The 23003-nt window shown below is 45.4% G+C and overlaps 1 protein-coding gene across 1 annotated transcript in view; it reads right to left on the reverse strand.

The window, feature by feature from the left end:
- LOC149872940 (uncharacterized) overlaps nucleotides 1–22777 on the reverse strand; it is a 57395-nt gene extending 34618 nt beyond the window's left edge. Inside the window, exons 1-3 of the mRNA XM_090037008.1 lie at nucleotides 22668–22777; nucleotides 18383–18494; nucleotides 17110–17279 (exon numbers count right to left, since the gene is read on the reverse strand). Of these exons, the coding sequence (XP_089893134.1) occupies nucleotides 17110–17279; nucleotides 18383–18386 (174 nt within the window). The 5' untranslated portion in view covers nucleotides 18387–18494; nucleotides 22668–22777. The remainder of the gene's footprint in view (nucleotides 1–17109; nucleotides 17280–18382; nucleotides 18495–22667) is intronic.
- Between the last annotated feature and the right edge of the window lie 226 nt (nucleotides 22778–23003).

The following is a 23003-nucleotide window of genomic DNA, read 5'->3' on the forward strand; positions in this document are numbered from 1 at the left end:
CAAAAGCCTTGAAACAAAATTATATTAACTAACAATTCAGTGGTAGATTGATTTGTTTGCATACTCCCTTTATACTTGCTTGACTTACTGTGTGGATAATCTACAGTCATTAAATTTATTTGATTGAGAGCTGTTAAAAATGAAGGATTAATACATTGCAATGTTGTTTCTATGTTATGAGGTTCAAAATTCCTTTTTTTCTGGCTGTATGTTTCCCTAAATTTTCTGTGATGTTTTTATTGCTATTTTTATTAAAATTGCTTTCAAGATCAAGCTTGAAATTTTCATTCTGTATTAAAAAAATTGTGTCCCTTCAACACTCTACAAAGAGTGGGAAAATTCTAAAATAATTTTAAAAATTCCTCACGAAAACTTTCACTGTCTAAAAGACACTGCTTTTCAGCATATAATAAACATATGCATGAAAAAATAATCATTACTTCTTTCATAGATTCATAGATGTAAGGTTGAAGGGGACCTGAGCAGATCATCAAGTCTGATCCCCTGCCCTGGGCAGGAATGAATACTGAGCTCGTATACCCCCTAGTAAGTTTAAGCTCATATGACCCCAGCTAGGTAGTTATCAGGACTCCTTTTAAAAACCCCTAAGGTAGGAGCCAGCACTACTTCCCTTAGAAGCTGGTTCCAGACCCTGGCCGCCCTGACTGTGAAGTAGTGCCTCCTGATGTCTAGCCTGAACCTACTCTCAATCAACTTGTGGCCATTATTCCTTGTTACTCCGGGAGGTGCTCAGGGGAACAGGGTCTCACCCATTCCCCTGTGGTCCCCCCCCCGGTAAGTTTATTGACAGCCACTAGATCCCCTCTCTGCCTTCTCTTGTGAAGGCTGAACAGGTCCAGGTCCTGTAGCCTCTCCTCATAGGGCCTGCCCTGCTGCCCCTGATCATGTGAGTAGCCTGCCTCTGGACCCTCTCAATGCTGGCCTCATCCCTCCTGAAGTGCAGCACCCAGAACTGGATGCAGTACTCCAACTGTGGCCTGACCAGTGTTTCATAGAGAGGGAGGATCACTTCCTTGGACCTAGTCATGATGCATCTGGGGATACATGACAAGGTGCGGTTAACCTTGCTGATTGCATCGTCACAGTGTCGGCCCATGTTCATTTAAGAATTGATAATGACTCCAAGAACTCTTTCTGCCACTGTGCTTTCAAGAAGGGAGTTCCCCAGCCTACAGGTATGCTGCTGGTTCTTTCTGCCCAACTTGTCAGTATTGAATTCCATCCCATATCTATACACCCCTGTAACCTGTCCAGGTCCAGTTCTATCCTGTCCCTCCCTTCTAGTGTGCCCACCTCTCCCCACATCTTAGTTTCATTCATGAATTTGAACAAAGTGTTTTTCACCCCCTTGTCCAAGTCGCTAATAAAGAAATTGAACAGTACAGGCCCAAGGACCGAGCCCTGGGGGACTCCACTGCTCACATCCCTCCACATGGAATATGATCCATCCACCACCACTCTCTGGGTGTGGCCCCCTAGCGAATTTGTGACCCATCTGCCTGTGTAGGCATCAGTGCCACAGTCACCTAGCTTTTTAATGAGAATGGGGTGTGAGACAGTGTCAAAGGCCTTCCTGAAGTTCAGAAAGACTATATCCACCGCGACACCTGCACCCAATGATTTTGTGACCTGATCATATAAGGCTATCAGGTTGGTCTGACAGGACCTGCCCTTAATGAACCCATGCTGGTTGCCCTTGAGCATCCTCCCCACTGCTGGTCCCTCACAGATGTGCTCCTGGATAATTTTCTCAAAGAGATTCCCCAGGACCAAAGTAAGACTAATGGGCCAATAGTTGCCTGGGTCCTCCCTCCTCCCTTTTTTGAAAATGTGGACCACATTGGCCTTCTTCCAGTCTTCTGGCACCTGGCCAGAGCATCATGAATGCTTGTAAAGCCATTCCAGGGGGCTCACGATGACCCTTGCCAATTCCCTTAGCACTCTAGGGTGGAGAGCATCTGGACCTGCTGTTTTGAACATGTTCAGCCCCTCCAAGAGTTTCCTAACTCAGTCCTCCCTGACTCTAGGCCTGGCGGAGTCAGTCCTGAGTCCATCCTGAATCCCAGTGGGGGAGAAGTCCCAGTCCCAGTTCTTGTTTCTTTTCTAGGCCAGGGTCCTGCAATAGGGCTGGTCCATCCTATCCTGTGAAACCTGCAGCCTCAGGGGACCCTGCAGCCAAGGGGCCCCCCCAGCTGGCAAAGCTGCCGCCAGCTTCACATTGGGCCACTCACCACTCCGTCCCAACCTATACCACTGCCACTGCCAGCTTCATGTCCAGCTGCTCACCACACTCCCCCACCACTGCCACCACCAGCAGCTTCTTCACATCAGGGGACCCCAGAACTATTTCTTGCAGGGGGCCCCAAAAAATTGTGGGCCAGACTTGCCACTTACCATTCATTTTCTTTTAATTAAATACAATTTACCCTCAGATACCCTGAAATGAAATCAAAATATAATACATGGACAATCAAGTGTCTTTTAATTAGATATGAAATTATATCTATTCATCAAATGAATACATTGTAATGCAATTAACACAATGCACCAGATAAAGCCACAGTGGTTGTTTTACCTTCAGTTCCACAATTCAAGAAGTACTTTGCTATACCAGTTTACTATATCATACCAAGCCCTGTATTGTGCAAATACGTGATGTATGACAGGTTGAGTAGGACTTTTTTTGTAAATTTAGCATACAACCTTTACATATCATAATGCTGTACCATAAAACCTGGAATCTACAATAAAACCCTTTTTTTGGAGGCCAAAGTAGAATCCCTAAACCTAGCCAACTACCATATTTCTTTAAACCAGTGCAGATAAACTTTCATATATATTCAACCAACCAGATGCTGATCGTAGGTGGTAGGGCTGTGTGAAATTTCACCGGTTGTTTCATTTTGACATTGTTTTGACTCATTTTGAGCTCAAAACAGTGAAATTGAAATGAAACAAAGGACTTCAAAACAGCCTTGAAACAAAACGAGGGCAGTCAAAATGTTTCGAAAGTTTTGAAGCATTTCAACTTTTGAAGCTCAAGCTGGGCTTGCCTGCAGTGAAACAGAAAGTAAAGAGAGGGAGGGGAAAGAGGGGGGATGAGGACGGAAGGAGTGCTCTCATATTGACTGTGTAGCTTGCCAGTGACTGCGATCCTTCCCTGAGGTTCCTTGCAATCCCAGTGCTCTGGGGAAGGGATGGGAAAAACAGCATAAAAGGCAGCATTGTTTGAACTGGCCTGCTTTGTGCTTTGGGGTCTGACAGTTACTGAGCTATCTTCCAGCAGCCAGGAGCGTTAGATAACGAAGGCTGCTACTACCATTGATTTGAATGATTTCCTACTTGCTAGCCTAACAAGTGGGATTCCACAATATATTTGCTTTCTTCTAGATCCTTTTATTTTATTATTATATTCATTGATTTATTCTTTTCAATTTTATAATTATATTGGACATTACACTATAGAATTTATATAAGAAGGGAGATACATTTATATTTTATTTCTATACATTTATACCTTGTGGCATATTACATACATTGTAGAATTTATATAGGAACACAGCTACATTTATATATTTTTGTAAAAACAAGACACTATGAAACACTCCATGAGCCATGGTGGAAAGGCAGCTGGAAAGCTTTCAGGTAGGGAGGAAGAGGTGTAAGTTCCGCGCCCCCAACCCAAACTGGGACACAGCCTCTTTCCTGCAACCAACAGGGATGAGGTTGCCAGAAGCTGCAAGGAGAGGGGAGCAGGCCAGTGCATCCCCTCCAAGAGCACCAGCCATAACACCCCCACACACACACACACCATCACCACCACCATGAAAACAAGTAGCAGCACCGGCACCAGCATGACAGTCTCCTCCACCCCCATTTCATTTCCCATGCTGAGCTTTCCAGTGCCAGAATAAGAGCTGGAGCTGGAGCTGGAGCTGGAGCTGAGTGCCCTAGCAAGGGAAATTCTGGGGAATTAGAGGGAATCAACTGAGTTTGTGTACCCATCAAGTTTCCTTTAGAGCCAGGTCTCCTTCCCCAGAAGGCAATTCAGAGGAGGCTGAGGTAGAGGTTGTGGAGGTAACTGGCTCAGCTGAGTCCATTCCTCCTGTTGCTGTGCCTCTGCCTGCTGAGGAGGGGGAAATTGCAGCATCCATATGTGCACTTGCACCCCAGAAGCAAGTGGGTAGTGTGGTCTGGGATCATTTTGAGCTGGCAGATGATCCCACATAGCTATCTGCCTGCACTGCCAAGCCAAAACCAGCTAGGGCAAGGGAACAAAACACATGAGCACCACGGGGATACTGATGCTTCTCTGCAGGCACCACCCACTTGCTCTTGCTCTTCCTCACCTTGGCACCAGTGGGAGTGTGCCCAAAGGGAACCCCTCTTGCTCCAAAGCCCCCGTTCCCTCAAAGCAGAGGCAGGCCACCCTGGAACAATGGGGGAAAGGTGGACGGAAAGGGAGGCACGTTGAAAGGCCAAGCAAAATCACCCAGAGCATTGGGGAGATGCTTGGTGTTGATAGCTAGCCCTTCTCCTTAGTTGAGCAGCCAGGGTTCAGGCAGCTCATGGCCCAATCCCACCTACTTCAGCAGGATGGTGGTGCCCTCCCTGTATGAGGCATGCAGGGAGTATTTGAGGGAGGAGCTGTGCAAGGCAAGTCTGTAAGTGGCCTTACACTTCACCTTGGACATCTGGAGCAGCCGGGGTGGAGATCACACCTACCTCTCCCTCACAGGATACTGGTGTGACCAGTCAGGCTGTCAGTGGGCTCTCCTTCAAGCCAAGGTGATGGATGAGTCCCACACAGCAACAGGGATCATAGGGGCCATGAACTTCTTGGTGCAAGGGTGGCTCATTGGGCAGGCCAAGCTCACCCACAAGTTCCTGGTCACCAACAATGGGGCCAATATTGTCAAGGCGGTCCGTGATGCCAGCTTCATTGGTATTCTCTGTATGGCACACAAGTTCCACCTTATAGTCAGGGACAACTTGGAGGGGGACAGGGCTGCCAGTGAGAGTGGCATCACAACCAGCTAGCTCATTTCAAAATGCAGGAAGATGGCAGGCTACTTCCACCAGAGTATCAAGTGGGGCAAGATGCTCCTGGACAAATAAGCAGACCTGAACATTCCACAGCACAAAATCATGCAGGATGTGGAGAACTGGTGGAACTCCACATACTTGATGCTCAAGATGCTGGTAGAGCAACAAAAGGTCATCTATGAGATGGCCTTGGTTGGGGAGATTTGGATTAGTACCCCCCTTAATAGAGCTGAGTGGGATACCCTCTCCCAGATCTTGGTGATCCTCAAGCCCTTCCTCCAAGCTACCAAAACCCTCAGCACTGGCGATGCCCTCCTTAACCAGGTGATCCCTGTAGTGAGGGAACTTCAGAGCCAAATGGATCAATGTTCCTGGCTGGGGCAAGCCGCTGTCACCAGCAGAGGTGGGGGGACATGGAAGAGGGAGAACGACTGTCCCATGCTAGCATGCCATCCACCAGCCAGTCTCCTTCTTCACCATAGGCACTGCCAATGTGGGCCAAGGGCATGCCTTCCATGGTGGGGTCCAGAGGCACCAGACCCCACCATCAGGCAGGTAGCAGTCATAGATTTCAGAGATTTCTAGGGTCAGAAGGGATCTATTAGATCATTGAGTCCAACCCCCTGCTCTGGGCAGGAAAGAGCACTGGAGTCAAGCTCACTGGAGTAAGCTCAGCCAGGTGCTTGTCTAATCTCCTTTTAAATACCTCCAAGGTAGGGGAAAGCACCACCTCCCTTGGAAACCCATTCCATATTTTGGAGACCCTCACAATAAAGAATTTTTTCCTGATGTCCAAATTATATCTGCTCTTCTTCAATTTATGGTCATTGTTTCTACTAACCCCGAGGGGCACGCTGGTAAACAGAGTATCCTCTATTCCCTGCTGACCCCCTGTGATAACTTTGTAGACAGCCACGAGATCACCTCTCAGCCTTCTCTTGTGGAGTCTAAGGAGATTCAGATCCCTCAATCTATCTTCATAGGATCTTACCTGCAGGTCCTCAATCATATGAGTAGCCCTCCTCTGAACCCTTTCCAAGTTATCCACATCCCTCTTGAAGTGCAACACCCAAAACTGGATGCAGTACTCCAGTTGCAGCCTCACCAATGCTGCATAGAGGGGAAGTATCACCTCCCTAGACCTCCTCTTGATGCACCTATTAATGCAAGAAAGAGTGCAGTTAGCCTTTCACAGCCAGGCCTGTGAACTTCACTTCATCATCCTCCTAGGTAGTAGGTACAAAAACTCATGGAGTCAATATAGACATTGGATTTATGACACACTACAACCTGCTGGACATCTGACTCCCCACGTACCTCTCCACTTCTACCTATGCTGCTATATGGCAGAGGGTCAGACTCACTGATCTGTCTAGGTCCCTTCCGACTCATTTATTCTATGATTCTACCCCACTTCTTCCCTCACCCCAGCCTGCCCCTCACCTTCCATTTCCATTTTCACTGACTAGCTTTCTTGCCTGCATTGCATGCCAGCCTCTAGCTTTTTTACTCTTCCTTCTATCCAGGAAGAGCACACACGCCAACTGCAGGTGCTTCCTCAGCCTGACAAAGTGTTTTTCAACTGGAAGCTTGCTAAGATATATTTCTGTAACTATTCGGTTGGCCTGCTAAAACATACCACATTAGATTGACCCAAAGGAAAGGACCTTGTCTGCCAGCGCCATGTCCTTAAACCAACACCCCTAGCACTTGACCAGAAGCACGCAGGGCCCTGGTCACATCTAAGCCCCAGGGCTGGGGCTGGCAGGGAGAGTTCTCTGGCAGCTGCTGGAGAAGAAGCTGCTGCAGGAGGGGAAAGAAAGGCTCTGTGAGAGTTTGGCTGCCTGAGATGCTGCTGGTGCTTCTGTGCTATTGCTCACTAAGTTATTTTATTACCTGCTGTTATTTAAAGTGGTGGAGTAGGCTGAGTCTGTAGGGGAGGAGGAGACCTCATTGGGACACCCTACTGTGCAATGTAGAGGTGAGCACCAGTGAGGGCACGCCTTAACACATATACAGTATCACCCATGTCACAAGTTTTGTTAGCAGCTTGAGGTACAGTTTTCCAGAAACTCCTGCACCTACCTTGCTGAAACCTGGCAGGGCTTCATGGTCTCGGCAGGGCCTAGCATGGCTGCAGTTTTCACCCCATTGCACCTTAACACACACAGTGTCACCCATGTGACAAGTTTTGCTTGCCAGCAGCCTGAGATGCAGTTGCCCAGAAACCCCTACACTTATCCCCTTGAAAGCTAACAGGCTCCATGGCCTCAACAGGAGCTACTATGCCTGCAGTTTTCACCCTGCTGTGCCTTAACACACACGGACATGAGTTTTGCTTGTCAGCAGCTTGAGGTGCAGTTTCCCAAAAACCCCTGCATGTATCTCCTTGAAATGTGGCAAGCTTTGTGGCCTTAGCAGGGGCTACCATGCCTGCAAATTTCATCCAAATCAGGCAAGAAATGACAAAGTTATAGGCAGTTTCATGCTTCCCCATTATAGCCTATGGGCAAAACAGTGAAAGAGTTTCAAAAAAACAAAATGGAACCACGATTTCAAAATGAAATGAAACACTGTCCTGTCAAAGTGTCAAAATGGAAGTCAAAACAGAAGGGGACTGTTGAACACAGCCCTAATAGGTGGAACATTGAGTAAATTATTTAATTATTATTTTTTTATTAAAAATAAGAAACTGTTGCCAAAAGATAAATACACAGGCTCAATAAAAGTCCATTTTTTTCCTCCATCACTATTTTTTTTACAATATACATAATTCAGGCAGTGGATTCTCAACTGCAGCTTCCTCTGCCAACACATATCCAAGCTATATGTTTGAAACATCCTTTTATCTTTCATTTTTATGATTGAAAAGATCTCCTCTCTCCTACAAGCTCTGAAAGAAATGGCACTTAACATTATTACTCAAAACCTCTTAGAAAAACTACAGAACCCAAACCTTCATCTTTGTGCAGATTTTTCATTCCTACCGTGTCCCTGGCACACTACAATGTAGATGAGTAAGAGGATGAACACAATTTTCAGCTAAACATGTAACAACTACAAAGATCTTCTTTCCTTTTGTGTAAGAATCAAATAGGATCATCCTTCATGTGTGAAGATGACCACATGCAGGGGGCAGGTGGAGGAGGAGAAGGCAGAAAAGAAGTGGGAAATAAACAGGGAGGGGAAAAGAGAAAAGGAGAAAAAAAAGGAAAAAGGAGAAGAGAGAGTGGAAAGATGGGGGTGGAGGCTAGGTCGTATGTAAGTGACTTAGAAGCCTGATCTTTGCCTTGAACAGTCTGCTGCAGCCGGGGCAGGAAAGTGATGAGGGCTGAGTATGAGAGGTTTTAATTTTCCTGGCCACACGTCTCTTCATTGCTTCTGCCATGCGCTGCTTTCAAAGGCCAGTTCTCTGTTCTTGATTGATGACCTCCCGGATGGACGGTTGTGAGCAATTCACTTCCATGACTCCAGGTTGATACCAAAACTCTTTAGGAAAACCTTTAGTGTGTCCTTGTACCACTTCTTTGGTGCACCGTGAAAGCATACTCCATTTGACAGTTCACCGTAGAAGATTTTCTTCAGCAGGTGAGTGTTGGAGCTTCTTGAAAGGTAGCTGGCCCAACTTAGCTGCACCAGTTTCAATACAGTGTGAATACTGGGGAAAGCTGATCTTTCAAGCACCTCAAGAATTTTGTCCTGCCACTTGATCTTTAGTATCTTTCACAGGCAGCACAGATGGAAGTGGTTTAATTTCTTGATATGATGCTGGTAGATGGTCCAGGTTTTGCAGGTGTAAAGGAAAGTTGGAAGAATGATGGCTTTCTATATCTGTGGTCCCAGACTAACTTACGAAGTCTGCCGAAGCCCCTGCTAGCTTTCACTAATCCCACATTGACTTCATCGCTGATGTGGACCGCGCACAAGACTGCTGAATCAAATAGACATTTAGAAATGTGGAAGATGGTGCAGGAGATCTGCCTTGGTAGTAAAAATTTGCAGAAATACACACCACTGTAATAATTATTTTTGGTGCCTCCAGCAACAAATTATATCAAAGCATTAATGAATCATATGTGCTAGCATATGTGCATATTCCTCACTTAGAGTTGTCTGAGGGATCCAACTGACATCTGTAAGACTACTTCTATCCCCAAGTTAATCAGAAGCATAAGCACTTGCAGGATCAGATTCTTAAAATTCAAAATAATTCTTTGTAATAGTTAAATGTTTTTATCACAGAAATCATTATCTTCATTTCCAAATTAGGAAACACAATCAGAAAAAGTCTGTGTGAAGTAGAGATTTTACACAGCATATTTATGAAACCAATTGTATGCTATGATTGCCTGTGATTCATAAATTCATAGATAGTAAAGCCGGAAGGGACCTTGGAAGATCATCGGGTCCAGACCCCTGCACCAAGTAGGAAGCCAGGTGACCCCAGCAAGGTGACTGTCTAGTCTCCTCTTGAATATTTCCAGGGTAGGTGATTGTACCATCTCTGGAGGGAGCTTATTGCAGAGTCTAGACACCCTGACTGTGAAGAAGTTTTTCCTAATACTGAGCCTGAATCGGTCTTCCAGGAGTCTGTGGCCATTACTCCTGGTTTTCCCCAGGGATGCTCTGGTGAACAGTTGCTCACTGAGCCCTTGATGTGCTCCCCTAGTACAGCGGTAAGCTGCTACCAGGTCCCCTCTCAGCCTTTTTTTCCTGAGGCTGAGGAGTCCCAGATAAAGGGAGTGTGTGAAATATGGGGCTACAACCATAGCCCAGCAGCCAACTTGCTGGTCTCTCAAGCCCAGGCTTACAGATGTGAGCTCAGTGACTCAAGAGGTCTCTCCCATACAGATTCCCACATAAACAACAAAATCCAGAAGCAAAATTCAGGTACCCTGTGAGCTTTTTTCAATAGAAATATATACAGTCTTTCTTCAGGACATTCATCTTAATATTAATCATTGTCCTTCCCACTGCAAGTCACAGATTTTTTTTGAATAATGATACTTTCTTGAACTGGGGCCTGAGTTTCCTAAGGATAAATCCTATTTCAATTCATGCACCTACATAGTACGTACACAACCACATAACTGCCAGTTTGGGCTCTTACACACAGTTTAGGATTCTGTATTGCTCTGTGGTGAAATGCAATCACTGAAGGCATCACATTGTGTCAGAAGTAAAGTGGAATCAGTCAAGGCTCTCACTTTTTAGTCCAACAGCCTCATGGCCCAGGAACTTTTCCAGGAAGGAAGAGACCTGTGAATCCCCTCTCAAGAGGCAGGTTCAAACCTACTTCCCAGTTCATTAATTATCTAGTCTTTGTTCTAGCTCACCTGTTGAAGCCAAGCCTTGTGTTTAATACTGTTTGGTTAAAATGGATGGAGAGCAGTGGGGAAGGTTCAGGTTAGAAACTATGACTTCCTCCAATTTAGGGTACAATCCATCTCACTAAACCATACACACTCTGCCTTCACTTTTTCTTTCTGCTCCCACATAGTTCCCTCTATTGGCTGCCAACTACACCAGCTTCAAGATAAGACTGGAGAAAAGTCTGGAAATGCCTTGCCCACAGGCTGATAGTTTGAGCACTTTGCTAGGAAGCAGGAGGTATAGATACAAACCCTGTTTAGAAACCTGGGTTTCTTGCTCCCTAAGCAAGTGCCCTCACCACCCACCTCCTGGGCTAAAAGTTGGAGGGCCCTTTTTGTAGCATCCAGTAGTCATGGTTTTCCTACCATTAAAATGTTGTGACTTATGTACATACCTGGGGACATGTCTACACAATCATTAATGTGCTTTAGGTAATGCACATTAAATCTAGTACCTCCATTGTGAAGGCACTTTTATGCATGCTCTGGGGGTGGGGGCAAGGGATTGGGGGTGGTGATGGTTTAATTTGAGTGGCTCTGAGACCTGATTTAATTAAAATTCTGCCGTGTCTCATATATCAGTGTCTCTGTGCTTAAAAATGGTGGTGAGGACACTTGGACTAAAGCTCATTTGATGAGCTTTAGTTCAAGCATCTCCACCACCATTTTGAAATGCAGAAACACTGATATACAAGATGCAGGAAGCTGCTGCAGTTTCCACGCTCATATATTGGCACCCTGAGGTACTAGAAAAGGGCACATTAGCTTAATTCAATGCGCATTAGCTAAAGAGAACTTTTTTGTAATGCTTTAATGCACATTAAAATAGGCAAATGCACATTAAAACACACATTTAGACACACCCTGGATGATGTTATCTTGTCAGGCAGCTGCCCAGTGGCAGTGCAGCCACAATAGTATGTTAAACTGGTGCCATAGGAGGACTGAGCAATTATAAGCATGGATAGCACCTTCGAAATGCAACAGATTAGAGAATGGGCTGCATAGCAATAGAGAGCTGGTCTCAGGGACGCCTCTTCTACCCTGCTCCAACCCCTTTTATAAGTGCACAGCATTCCTATGGCAACTACAGTAACTGTTTATGTGGAAATTTTATATTAGAGAAATATACTCATAAATATGGGAAGCGTTTACTTCTTCCTGAAGAAAGTTACTCTGTCTGGTTCCCTGCTCCACTGAAATCATATTCCTCCTCTTTAGTCCCTTTATCTTTTCGCCTAAACTTGCTGCTACCCAAGAACATAAAGGTGTATAAGTAGAAGTTGCTATGTATGACAGGGCCCTCCAGAGTCATTGTGACTAGACCCCTGTTGCCACAGACAATCACATCATACACACTGAAAACCTGATGGCATTCAACACCAAAAAATGCAAGATACTCCACCTTGGGGAAAAAATACACACAGCACGCTTATAGGCCCGGCAGTACTACGCTTGCTAGTACCACAGCTGAAAGGGACTTGGGGGTCATGATTGACCACAAGATGAACATGAGCCACCAATGCGATGTTGCAGCTGGTAAAGCAAGCAAAACTCTGGCTTACATGCATAGATGCTTCTCAAGCAAGTCCCAGGATGTCATCCTCCCACTGTATTCATCCTTGGTGAGGCTGCAGCTGGAGTACTGCATCCAATTCTGGGCTCCACAATTTAAAAAGGATGTGGAGAAGCTTGAGAGAGTCCACAGAAGAGCCATGTGCATGATCAGAGGGTAGGAGAACAAGCCCTATGATGAGAAGCCGAGAGCCATGAGACTCTTCAGCCTGGAAAAGCACAGGCTCAGGGGGGACCTGGTGGCTACCTATAAGTACATAAGGGGTGTACATCAGAATCTGGGGGAATGCCTGTTCAGCAAAGCACCCCATGGGATGACAAGGTCAAACAGTCACAAGCTCCTCCAAGACCATTTCAGGCTGGACATAAGGAAAAACTTCTTTACTGTCTGAGCCCCCAAGGCTGGAATAGATTCCCTCCAGAGGTGATGCAAACACCTACTCTGGACTCCTTTAAGAAACATTTGGATGTTTATCTTGCTATGATCCTTTGACCCCAGCTAACTTCCTGCCCTTGGAGCAGCAGGCTGGACTCAGTGATCTTCCCAGGTCCCTTCCAGCCATAACATCTATGAAATCTATGAAGTATAATCAGAGAACCTCCATCCAAGAATTTAAAAAAGAAACCTGGCATTGATCTTCAATGGATTTGTCAAATCAAGATTAGTATAACCAGAAAACAGAAAATGTGGTAATTATATTCAGGAAAGGGGGGGAAATTATTCTATTAATTCTGGCCCATTAGCTTGACTTCAATATCTGTTCTCAAACCTCTCATAATACCAAAGCAAAAAATAATTAAGGACATAGAAGCAAATACAAAATGGGACAAAATGCAATGTGGATTTATTCAAGAAAGATTATGTCAGGTCCATCATGGCAGAATAACTGACAACTTATATAAAAGCAGTGCAGTAGACCTAATTTATTCAGATTTAAGCAAAATTTGATACTGTGCTTCAAAGAAATTATTAGCTAAACTGAAAAAAATAGGGATAAATATAGATGAGAAGTTGGCTAAAAAGACAGTAGACAAGTTTATACTGAAAGAGGAGGTGCTAGATTGGAGAGATGTTGCTAGTGGCATCTATCAGAGATAAGTCTTGGGACACATCTTGCTTAACATTTTCATTAGTGACCGAGATATAGGTCTATAAACAAAATGTGTTCATATGAAATGTGCTGACAACACAAAGCTAAGAGTTAATGCCAATACAGAGGAGAACTGGTTTATTATGGAGACAGCATTATACTACCTTGTGGAATAAAGCGATTAAAATAGTATGAAACAATATACAAACCACATAGAGTGCAAAATCATTCACTTGGGGACTAATAAACAAGAACTTCTACAATAAAATGGGAACAAGATTCCAGGCAAGATGAGAAAAATCTGATTATTCTGGTGTATTTCAGGATGACTACGAGCTGCCAGTATGATATAACTGTGAGAGAAAAGCTAATGCAATTCTAGCATATGAGGGAGGTATTTTTAAATAGAGACTGGGAAGTATTAATACTACTATACAGAGTATTAGTAAGACTCCAGTTCAGAATATTTTGTATAGTTCTGCTCACCAATGTTTTTTAAAAAATGTGTAATTTAAACTAGAACCACTCCCAGGAAGGACTACCAGGATATTTAGGGGAAGAGAGTACCTAGCCTATAAGAAAACATTGAAAGATCATGCCTTGCTTAGCTTAGTCAAATGAAGAGGTGAAGAAGGGATATTATTATTTTTACAAACGCATTTGCTGGGTAAATGTATGTAGGAGAACAGATATTTAACAGGGGTTTGCAAAATGGGCCATATTCAATTCAGATTTGCCTAATTGAGGGGGGCAGTGATTTAATTAATTGATTTGGATCACTGTCCTGATTCAATTCAGCCAAATCCAAATCCGAATCCAAGTTTTTTCTACATACCTCGAGGTACCAGGTGTGGCTTGTGAACATTGAGATGGTGGGGTGGATGGAGTGTCCTATGGGAGCACAGGGGTGTTCCTAACGCGCTCGGCAGTGGACCCGGAAATAGAACAGAAGTACTTCCAATCCACTTCTGGGTTTGCTGCCAAGCGTGTAGGGGGACCCTCTTTGCACCCCCTCGGCTAGGCAATTGGCCACAGAGGGAATCCCGGGTGTCCCCCCAGACCCAAAAGGCACCAGTTGCCGAGCTGGAGGGCAACAGGAGAGTCCCCTGCATGCTCCACGGCAGACCCCCCAACACACTCCCGTGGGATGCTCCATCCACCCCACCAGCTCAGTGTTCATGAGCCGCCTGATACCTTGAGGTATGTAGAAAAAACATTGAAAACTGTGTCTATGTCTGACTCAAACTTCTCCCAATCAATATTAATATCGATCGCTCCAAATCAACAACTTAATATTTAAGTTAAAGGATGACATTGATACAAGACCAAATTGCTACAAATTTGAAGAGGGAGAAGGGGAAATTAGAAGGTTTCTAATGATGAAAGGAATGAAGTTTTGCAGTGGTCTTGCAAAAAAAGGAGCAGGGGCAAGGAACCTAAATTTCTTCAAGATAGACACAAAGAACCTGATGGGATGTTCCAGATGGCATGATGGAAGGGTTCTGATAGAGTAATACAAGTATATCATATGTGGATTCAAGTATTCAGCATACTCATGAAGACACTGAAAGGAGATGTCTGGACATCCCACATTTCAGAGCTTTTTCTGAAAGAATTTTTTTTCTCATGGATCAACTCCAAGGCTTGAGAGGGAAGTTGCCTCCTCTACAGCACTGGATAGTGCCCATAGCTAGAGATGAGAATTTGGCTGGGCTATGCTGCTGTTCCTAATCTCAGGTGCCAATCTGACTAGACTGCCTTTTGCACAGGATTACAAGTTTTAGGTCAGGAAGATTTTTCCCAGGTTGGATTGAAAAGGACCATTCAATTTATTTTTTTCTTTCTGTCATGGAGGACTTTACCCCTAATATCATCTGAGCCTATTTATCCCAACTAATTTCCTTTGTTGCTGCAATGCTTTTATCTCCCATATTCTTTACCTTGTAGGTTTTTAATATGGTGCTGTGGTACTAGAAGAGAAGACTAGAAGTTCTTAAGACCCTTCTGGACAAAACATTTGCTTGCAAATGCAGCAGAAACTGAAAGAGATAGGGAAGGCTGGGGTCCTGGGAGGCTGCACCCTCTTACCTGGGGTCTTGGGGAGCTCCTGGGGCTACAGCAGAGGAGTGTGGCTTCAAGCAGCTCGGCTCCACTTTTGAGTGGCACATGCTGCCTGGGCATGTGCTGTTCCACTTTCTTTTTCATGGGATTTTTTTGCCGCCTGACCCCTGGATATCCGTATTAATGCCGTAGCTGTATTAATGTCAATACTGTACAGGGCATTGTGGAATCTGATCTAGAAAGTCTGTGTGTAAATCTGGTCTCCCATGCTCAACAAAGATGAACTCAAAGTAGAGCAGGTTCAGAGAAAAACTGTTAAGATGAAGAATGTTTTCTACTAGGGGGATAGGAACGTCTGCACATTTAGATATTCTCTGTGCTGCAAGGGTGCGCTTCCTGTGCATGTGCTGCTCCGCTTTTTTTTTTCCATGGGATTTTTTTGCCACCTGATTCCTGGATATCCAGGGGTCAAAAAAACCCACAGAAAAAAAAGCGGAGCAGTGAATGCACAGGCAGTGCACTCTTGCAGCACAGAGAACATCTAAATGTGCAGTATTTGGTTCCCCACTGGGGAGGGAACGCCCAGAGCAGACTCAGTGGGAGAATTTTTATTAGGGAAGCCTCCCTGTTGGGCAGCAGAGCTGAGAGCACTGGAGATCCTTTCCCCATCTGGGAGCATTAATGCACCCCTACAGGGCTGGAGGAGGACTTCGGGGTGCCCCAGCCTCGAGAGGAGGGTGTATTTCGTGTTCCTGTACCTTAGCTTTTGTAAACTGAGCCTCATATTTTGTTCTGTTGAATCTCTTGGTTTGTGAGTTGATCATAGCTATAGAGTTTGATGTTGTGTGACCCCCCTAAGACCTTAGTTGGGACCTGTTTTTATATTTCCCTAATACTTACCTATCCTTTCATAGAGGTTCAAATGTGGTATAGCTCTTGCCTATAGCGTTACTGGTCATACCACTTAATCTGTGTGTGTACTAGTCATACTACTTACTTGTGTGTGTATATATACATAGATACACATGCATGCACACACACACACTTGTGTGTGTGTGTCTGTGTGTGTATCCATGTGTATATTTTTCATTGCATATATATGTGTATATTCATACTTGCCTTTCTTTTGATGTTTGTGCATTAATAAATTTGTATATAGTTAAGTTGTAGTTGTCCTGCCCTGGCTCTATGGGGATGAAGGGACACTGTGCATAGTCCACAGTTCCACCCACAGTATACCTGCTCTGCTGACAATTCCCTTCAGTTGGAGTGGGAGTACCTACCCGAGTACGCCCAGGCTACACTTGTGTCGCTAGCCCTACTTGTACTTTCTTATTCCTCTCTAATACCAATTCCTGGCTCCTGTCTTGTGAGATTCCAAGTGTTTGCTGGCAGCTGCTGATTTTTTTTTTACCCTAAGGATAGCTCCTACTTTCTTTCCTTTACTTTTCTTCCAATCCCATATTCCTACCACAAGATAGTTACCTTCTTTAATTTGCCAGCACAGTGGAACCCTGACGCTATCTAAAAGCCTTGTATAACTTTTGTTTGCCTGATTTAGCATATTAGCATAATATAATTAAAACTGCTGGTGGGGTCCGGAAACATTAATTTCAAGACACTGTTAATTGTACTGTTCTGATGCTGAAGTGATATCTCTGTTGTAAAATAGTACACCCCCCACCTCAAGATGGAAGAATAAGTTCTTAATAAGCTTTCCTATTGCTTTTGAAGTTAATTACTTTTGTTAGTCATTTTTGCCTGACAGTGCATCCAGTTTTTAAACTGTTCCTAAAGACATTCAACTCCGGAATCTCTTCTCCCACAGACAACATTTTGTTGCACAATTCCACTCCATTTACCAAACATATCTGTGCCCCTCTGTAATTGTCATTCAGACACCTCTCTCATCAGCTGCATCCTATTAATAAACAATAACTCACAGAGCTGAATGGTTCCTGCTGTGAAGGCATAGTGAGTAGAAAAACAACAGAGGCTGTAACTTGTATAACTGTAGGGAAGGACTGGTTCCACCTCTTCCCCACTGCTGGTATCCTCATTGCAGAAACATGGAAAATGCAACCAGCCTTTCTTACTGCTATTACAGCTGCCTCTGTGAAACAAAATACAAGAGCAAAGAAACAGTGAAGAGGGGAAGAAGGTACTGGAAGAAAGGGAGAAGAGATAGAAAACCAGGAGAGGGACAAGGAGAGAAATGTTTCTCAGACCCCTGCACAGAAAGAAAATAAAATATAATTCTGGGTTGAAGTACTGTTTAGAACCCTAATTCACACCTCTTTATGAGTGGATATTTATCCACCACCACTTCGCTCCCTATTTATAGTAGATTCTCTCAATGAAAATAGTCCTTTGTTTCTTCCCTCAAACTGCTTTTCCTCTTGATCACCATGTTAGGAACCTTCCAGAGAGCATTTCTCTTCCCCCCCTCCCACTTACAGAGACAGAGCTCCTTGACTGGACTACTCAGTGGCGATGCATAGGTGGTGCATAGGAGTGCACGTGCACCCACTAAGAGTGCTGATGTACCCTCCCTCAGGCTGTGCTCCCCATTTAGGCAACAAACAGGGGGGCAGGAGGGAGTGTCAGTGCCCCCTCTGCAAGTGCCGGCCAGGGAACAGGGCCACCAGCAAAAGCATCTGCACCACTTCCAGAAGTGGCCGTGGGACTTCTGAAAGCGGCACGGCCACTTTTTGGTGAGTAAGTTCAGCCACGGGGAGACCCTTCCCTCCCCTCCTGGTCAGCACGATCGGTCACCAGGGTTTACCCCACCTTTGGCTGCTGACTGGTGTCGGGGGGGCATGTGCCCCCCCCCCCCCGACTCAAGAGGCACCAGTTGCCCATGGGACTACTGACACCTTTTTAATGCAAACAAAAAGTTGAGCACAAGGCAAGATAAAACCAAACATGATAAGTGGCACAGGTTGTGCCGGGTCTGAGGTGGCCAGGGCCATGCCATGCAGTTGGGAGTTCAGGGCGGGGGGGCAAGCCCATGCTGTGTCAGAGGCAGAGGACCCACCTCAACTGAGCAGCCCCACACACACAGTTCCTCCACACGCACAGTACCCCTACAATCCTCCCACACCTACCCACACACCTCACACCCCCAACATCCCTCCACACCCATTAACACACCCACATACCCCCACTCTTCTTCCCACCCACCTTCTGCAAACCCCACATCCCCCCATCACATACCCATCGCATCCAGCTGCCAGACAGAATGAGATCTGATGGCAGAAGCTGTGGCTGCAGGGGCATCTGTCCCCACATCCTTGTTAGTGAAGTGGTCAGGGGAGCTCTAATTGTTCTATGATAAGAAACCAAAAATAAACATCAAAACATTTAGATATTTAGAATTTATTTTTACTATGACGATAAAGACACTGTTAGGCTTCCAAATTGCTTTAGAATTTTAAATATATCAATAAAACATTGCCCAACTGATTGCTCGCTCGCTCTCTCTCTCTTTCTATACATATAGTAGTCTTTTGTTTTAATTGTGGAAGAACATGAATTTGGGGGTGTTTTAAAGACCGAATTTGGGATTTTTTATCAGAGATTTTGCAGTTTTTCAATAGGGACCACCAGAATTCCTGCAAGTCAGGCAAGTAACAGGATGCAGGCAGAGAGGCCTGCTCAGGATTGGCACCCAGGACCCAGCTGGAGATGGGCATGCTTTGACAGTTCAAAGCAGGCCACTACACTGAGAACATCTTCCAGGCAGTAGCTGCCCAGATGTCAGGGTGACACATAGCATTACTGCTTCACAAAGGCCAACTTCGCAGCCACAGCCCACAGGCAGCTGGCCCAGAGATTCAGATGCCTCTGTTGTGGCCATGCAGTCCCCATCCAGGTCTGATGGGCGTGCAGCCTTGGGGCACATGCTGTTGTGGGTGGCAGCAGATCATAGCCAGGCAGCAGTCACTGCCAGTGGGTAGAGGATGCAGGGGACTCTCAGTTAGGGCTGCTGCAGCAGTCCAGCTAGCAAAAGGGGCTATTGTCATCAGTTACCAATTGGTCTGGCCCCAGAAGCTCCTGGCTATTTGTGTCATCCAAGTACCAAGGCCCTTAAGGCTCACCTGGCTAACTAGTAACCCTTATTGTATGGGGCTAATGGATGAATGACACAACAAAACTCTTGGGACAATAAAGGCAAAAAACAGGACAGGTGTGATGTGAGGGTCAAAGGGTCAAAACGTGAAAATGAGTGCTCCTGAGGAGGACACCAAGCCAAGCCCTCTGAACCACCCAGAAGTTCCTGTCTATTTGTACCCTTCAGGTACCACAGTCCCTAAGGCCTGCCCAGCTAACTAATAGACCCTACTGTGTGGGGCCAATGGGTGAAAAATACAAGAAAATTTCTTGGGACAACAAAGGCAAAAAACAGGGTGGGAGTGTTATGTAGATCAAAGGGTCAAAACATGAGAATGAGTGCTCTGGAGGGGGACACCAAGTAGAGCCCTCCAGGCTACCAATAAGCTCCTGTCTATTTGTGTTACCCAAATGCAGTGCACCCTGAGGCCCACCTCATGAACTAGTGGCCCCTACAGTGTGGGGCCAATAAATGAACAACACAACAAAATGCTTGGGACAACTAAGGCAAAAGCAGGGTGGGAGTGTCAAAATGTGAAAATAAGCTCACCTGAGAGGGACACTGAGCAGAAGCCCCCAGGCTGCACCCACCAGTCCTCAAAGGCATCCAAGGAGCCGGTGGATGCCTCCCAGTGGTGTTCTGCCTGGGAAAATGCATTGACGAGTGACAGAAAAGCAGCCCCACAGTCCCTGGCCACCTTCCCAGCCATAGCCTCCTTCCTGGTCATGTACAGGGTCCACTTGGCCAGGGCCAGGAGGAGGCTGACCAGAAAGTCCTGGGACTTTGTGGGGCAATGGATGGGGTGCTCAAAAATAAAAAGGTAGGGGGTGAAGTTCAGCCAGAACCTCAGGAGGAGGTGGTGAAGGTAGAGGGGCCACAGTCTGGTGCACTTGAGTGTCATGTGTGCTAGGTCCTCACTCTACCCACAGAAGGGGCAGGAGACCGGGGTGTCTGTGAAGCTCACCACATACACACCGTGGCAATGGCCCAGAAGCTCCTGAGAGCAAACAGCCCTGAACTATTTTCCAAGGCAGCTTTCTTTACTGCTGGGAACAGCACCTGTGCTGATTCTAGTTCTCCCTGGATGCAGATCTGGAAGACATTGGGCAGGGTCATTTTGCTCCAAGTGGTACAACTTGCCTCACACCAAAGTGTTTGTCTGGGCACATGCACTGAGGCAAAAATCCCCGGCTCAAATTTGTGCGGCTTAAATTTGTGCCACGCCTATTTGAGCTGCTACAAGCGCACATGCCTGAATATGTGGACGTACCCATAGAGGCTATACCAGAATCAGGAATAAATAGGTGTAGCCTATACTTCCCTGGTAGCTATAGACATTCAGCAGCTATTATTGTACTTCATAATTCACCTCATAATATAGACAAACCAGGGAGTGGGGATGGAAACCCCAGGCTCTCCCATCCAAATAATGTTCCTTCTTCATTGGGCTCCAGAGACAGGGTCCCTCTTTTTGTTCTCCTTCTGGTATTATGACACTTACATTATTTCAGCTTGCTAGCTTAGCTTCAGACACCAGCAGGAGACCAAGCAAGAGGCACCCTGACTCTAGAGTCCAATAATGAGGGAAAGTTGTTCAGAGGGGAGAGTCTAGGGTTTCAGCCCCCATTCCCAGTTCTGTCTATATTATGAGGTGAATTATGAAATGTAGTAATAGCTGCTGTCTGCAGCTACCAACGGAAACAGCAGTAGCTCCTCTTCTTCAGCCAGCTGTATTTTCCAATAAGGGCAGAACCAGCCCACAGCATCGGCTCCCCCCAGGTCCATGGGCAGCCCCATGGACCGTGGCCTCTGCACTAGATCCAGTGTGCAGGGTGGCATAGGGCCTGATCTTGATGCATGGAGCCAGACAGAAGGAGTGTGGGTCCCAGAGCCCAATCCCCACATGTCCTTTAGTGATGATTTCTTTCCAGCTGAAACAATTCCCTGAATTGCATTATATAAGAGTTTCATTTATGTTTACATTTCATGCCTTCCCTCCCTTGATTGCTATCAAAGTCCTCCTTCATGGCATGACAATGAGTGAATTCTTACTTTTAAATTTACAGAGAGCAAGTATCTCCTCATAAAAGGAACTTATCCATTATTCACTACCACATTGTATCTATTCATAGATAGATTTTTTCCTGCTTATGTAATTAAAAAAAAAGAAAAGAGATGAGTTTTAGTTCATATTTCAAACTGTAGGCTGGACAGGACAGAAGCTGATATGGGAGGAAAATAATGAAAGCAAGCAAAAGAAATCCAGATCTGATAAGTCCTTGAATTTAGGCATTTTTTTTTTTTTAAGGATAAAATAAGTTTTCCAATGGGTTGAAAGAGGAACAGGCAAAGATCAGGTTGTGAAAGGTTGAATTAGCAAGATAGGAAGATCTCACGGAATTTGAAACAAAGTCAGAGTAACCTTAACATATTTTGGAATTTAACTAAATGGAACCTACAAGGCCTCTGAAATTCACTAATTAGTTCATGTTTCATATTTAATTTATAAATGTAAATTAGGAAAAAGAAATCTGTGTTTAAATATTTTTGCTTTTCTATAATAATATCCAGAAAATCTACAGGTTACAATGCGTATAGCAGTATAAGGTATATGGCATTCTTTTATTTGCAGTAAATAACATGAAATCTGATATATCTAGGTGCTAAGATACTATAGTGAGGAAATGCAGTATAAAATTATTCATTACTGTGTCACTAATTATTTATTCATTTAAATTTGTACTAACCTGCAACAAAAGTCTGTCCAATGCTTTGGGTGTCCTTGACAGTATCCTGTAAATGTTCCAGTAACTACACACCTATCTAATATCCCATATATGATCAAATCCAAATATAACACTGTGGTGGGCCAGTAGGGGGCACTCCTGCGTTGAGCCGCCCACCTCCCTGCGCCCGCCCACCTTCCAGACTCCGAATGCCTCCCTAGGGGCGCCTTATGCTTGACCGACCCCTCTCCCGGAGCACACTCGCTAGTCTGGGGGTAACATGCCGCCACCACCCTGAGAAGGGACTGCCTTGGCCCTGTGTCCTCGGGGAAACACAGGCCTAATAGTCCAACGGGTACTCAACCCAGTACAGGCACTTGGGGCACTTCCCCAAGTCAAGGGGGCAAAAAGTAAAGTCTCCCTTAGTCCGCAGACCTAAGGGGTCTCTCTGGCATAATTTAGACCCACCCCTCAATAAGTCTCCCACACCGGTCAAAAAGGAGAACTTTATTGATTACAGGGGGTAGGGGAAACTAGGGTACAGGGTTGAGTAATATCTTAGAAATCCTAAAGAGCAAACAGTGTGGCTGAGGTAGCCTTTTGATCACGCATCTGTGTTACTGCCAGCTAGATATCTAATCAGATTGAGTAGCTTACTCACAAGCATCTTCCAGCGTTCTTCCGTTTCCCCTCTGGAGTCTTGGGGTGAGAGAGAGAGCTAGGTCCCGATGGCAAGGCTCCTCTGTCTCCCCTGCTTTGCTGCTGCTTCACCTCATGGCCGAAGAGAGAAGAACGAGCCTCCTACCCCTCCCAACCTATATAGCCCCTGTGACCTCATTCACCTAGTCCAGTGGAGGTCAGCCCCAGTTGGCTGTCAGCCAACCAATTCGAACTACGTCACCTGTTACCAGGCAGATTCCAGCTCCCCAGGTAGAAACCCCCCACCCAGGTAATTGATGCAAATCACGTAGGCAGAGGGAGCAGGTTTTCCCCCTCC

The sequence above is a fragment of the Crocodylus siamensis genome, chromosome 1 (assembly GCF_052110815.1).
Source record: "Crocodylus siamensis isolate JL-2025a chromosome 1, ASM5211081v1, whole genome shotgun sequence".
Classification (NCBI taxonomy): Eukaryota; Metazoa; Chordata; order Crocodylia; family Crocodylidae; genus Crocodylus; species Crocodylus siamensis.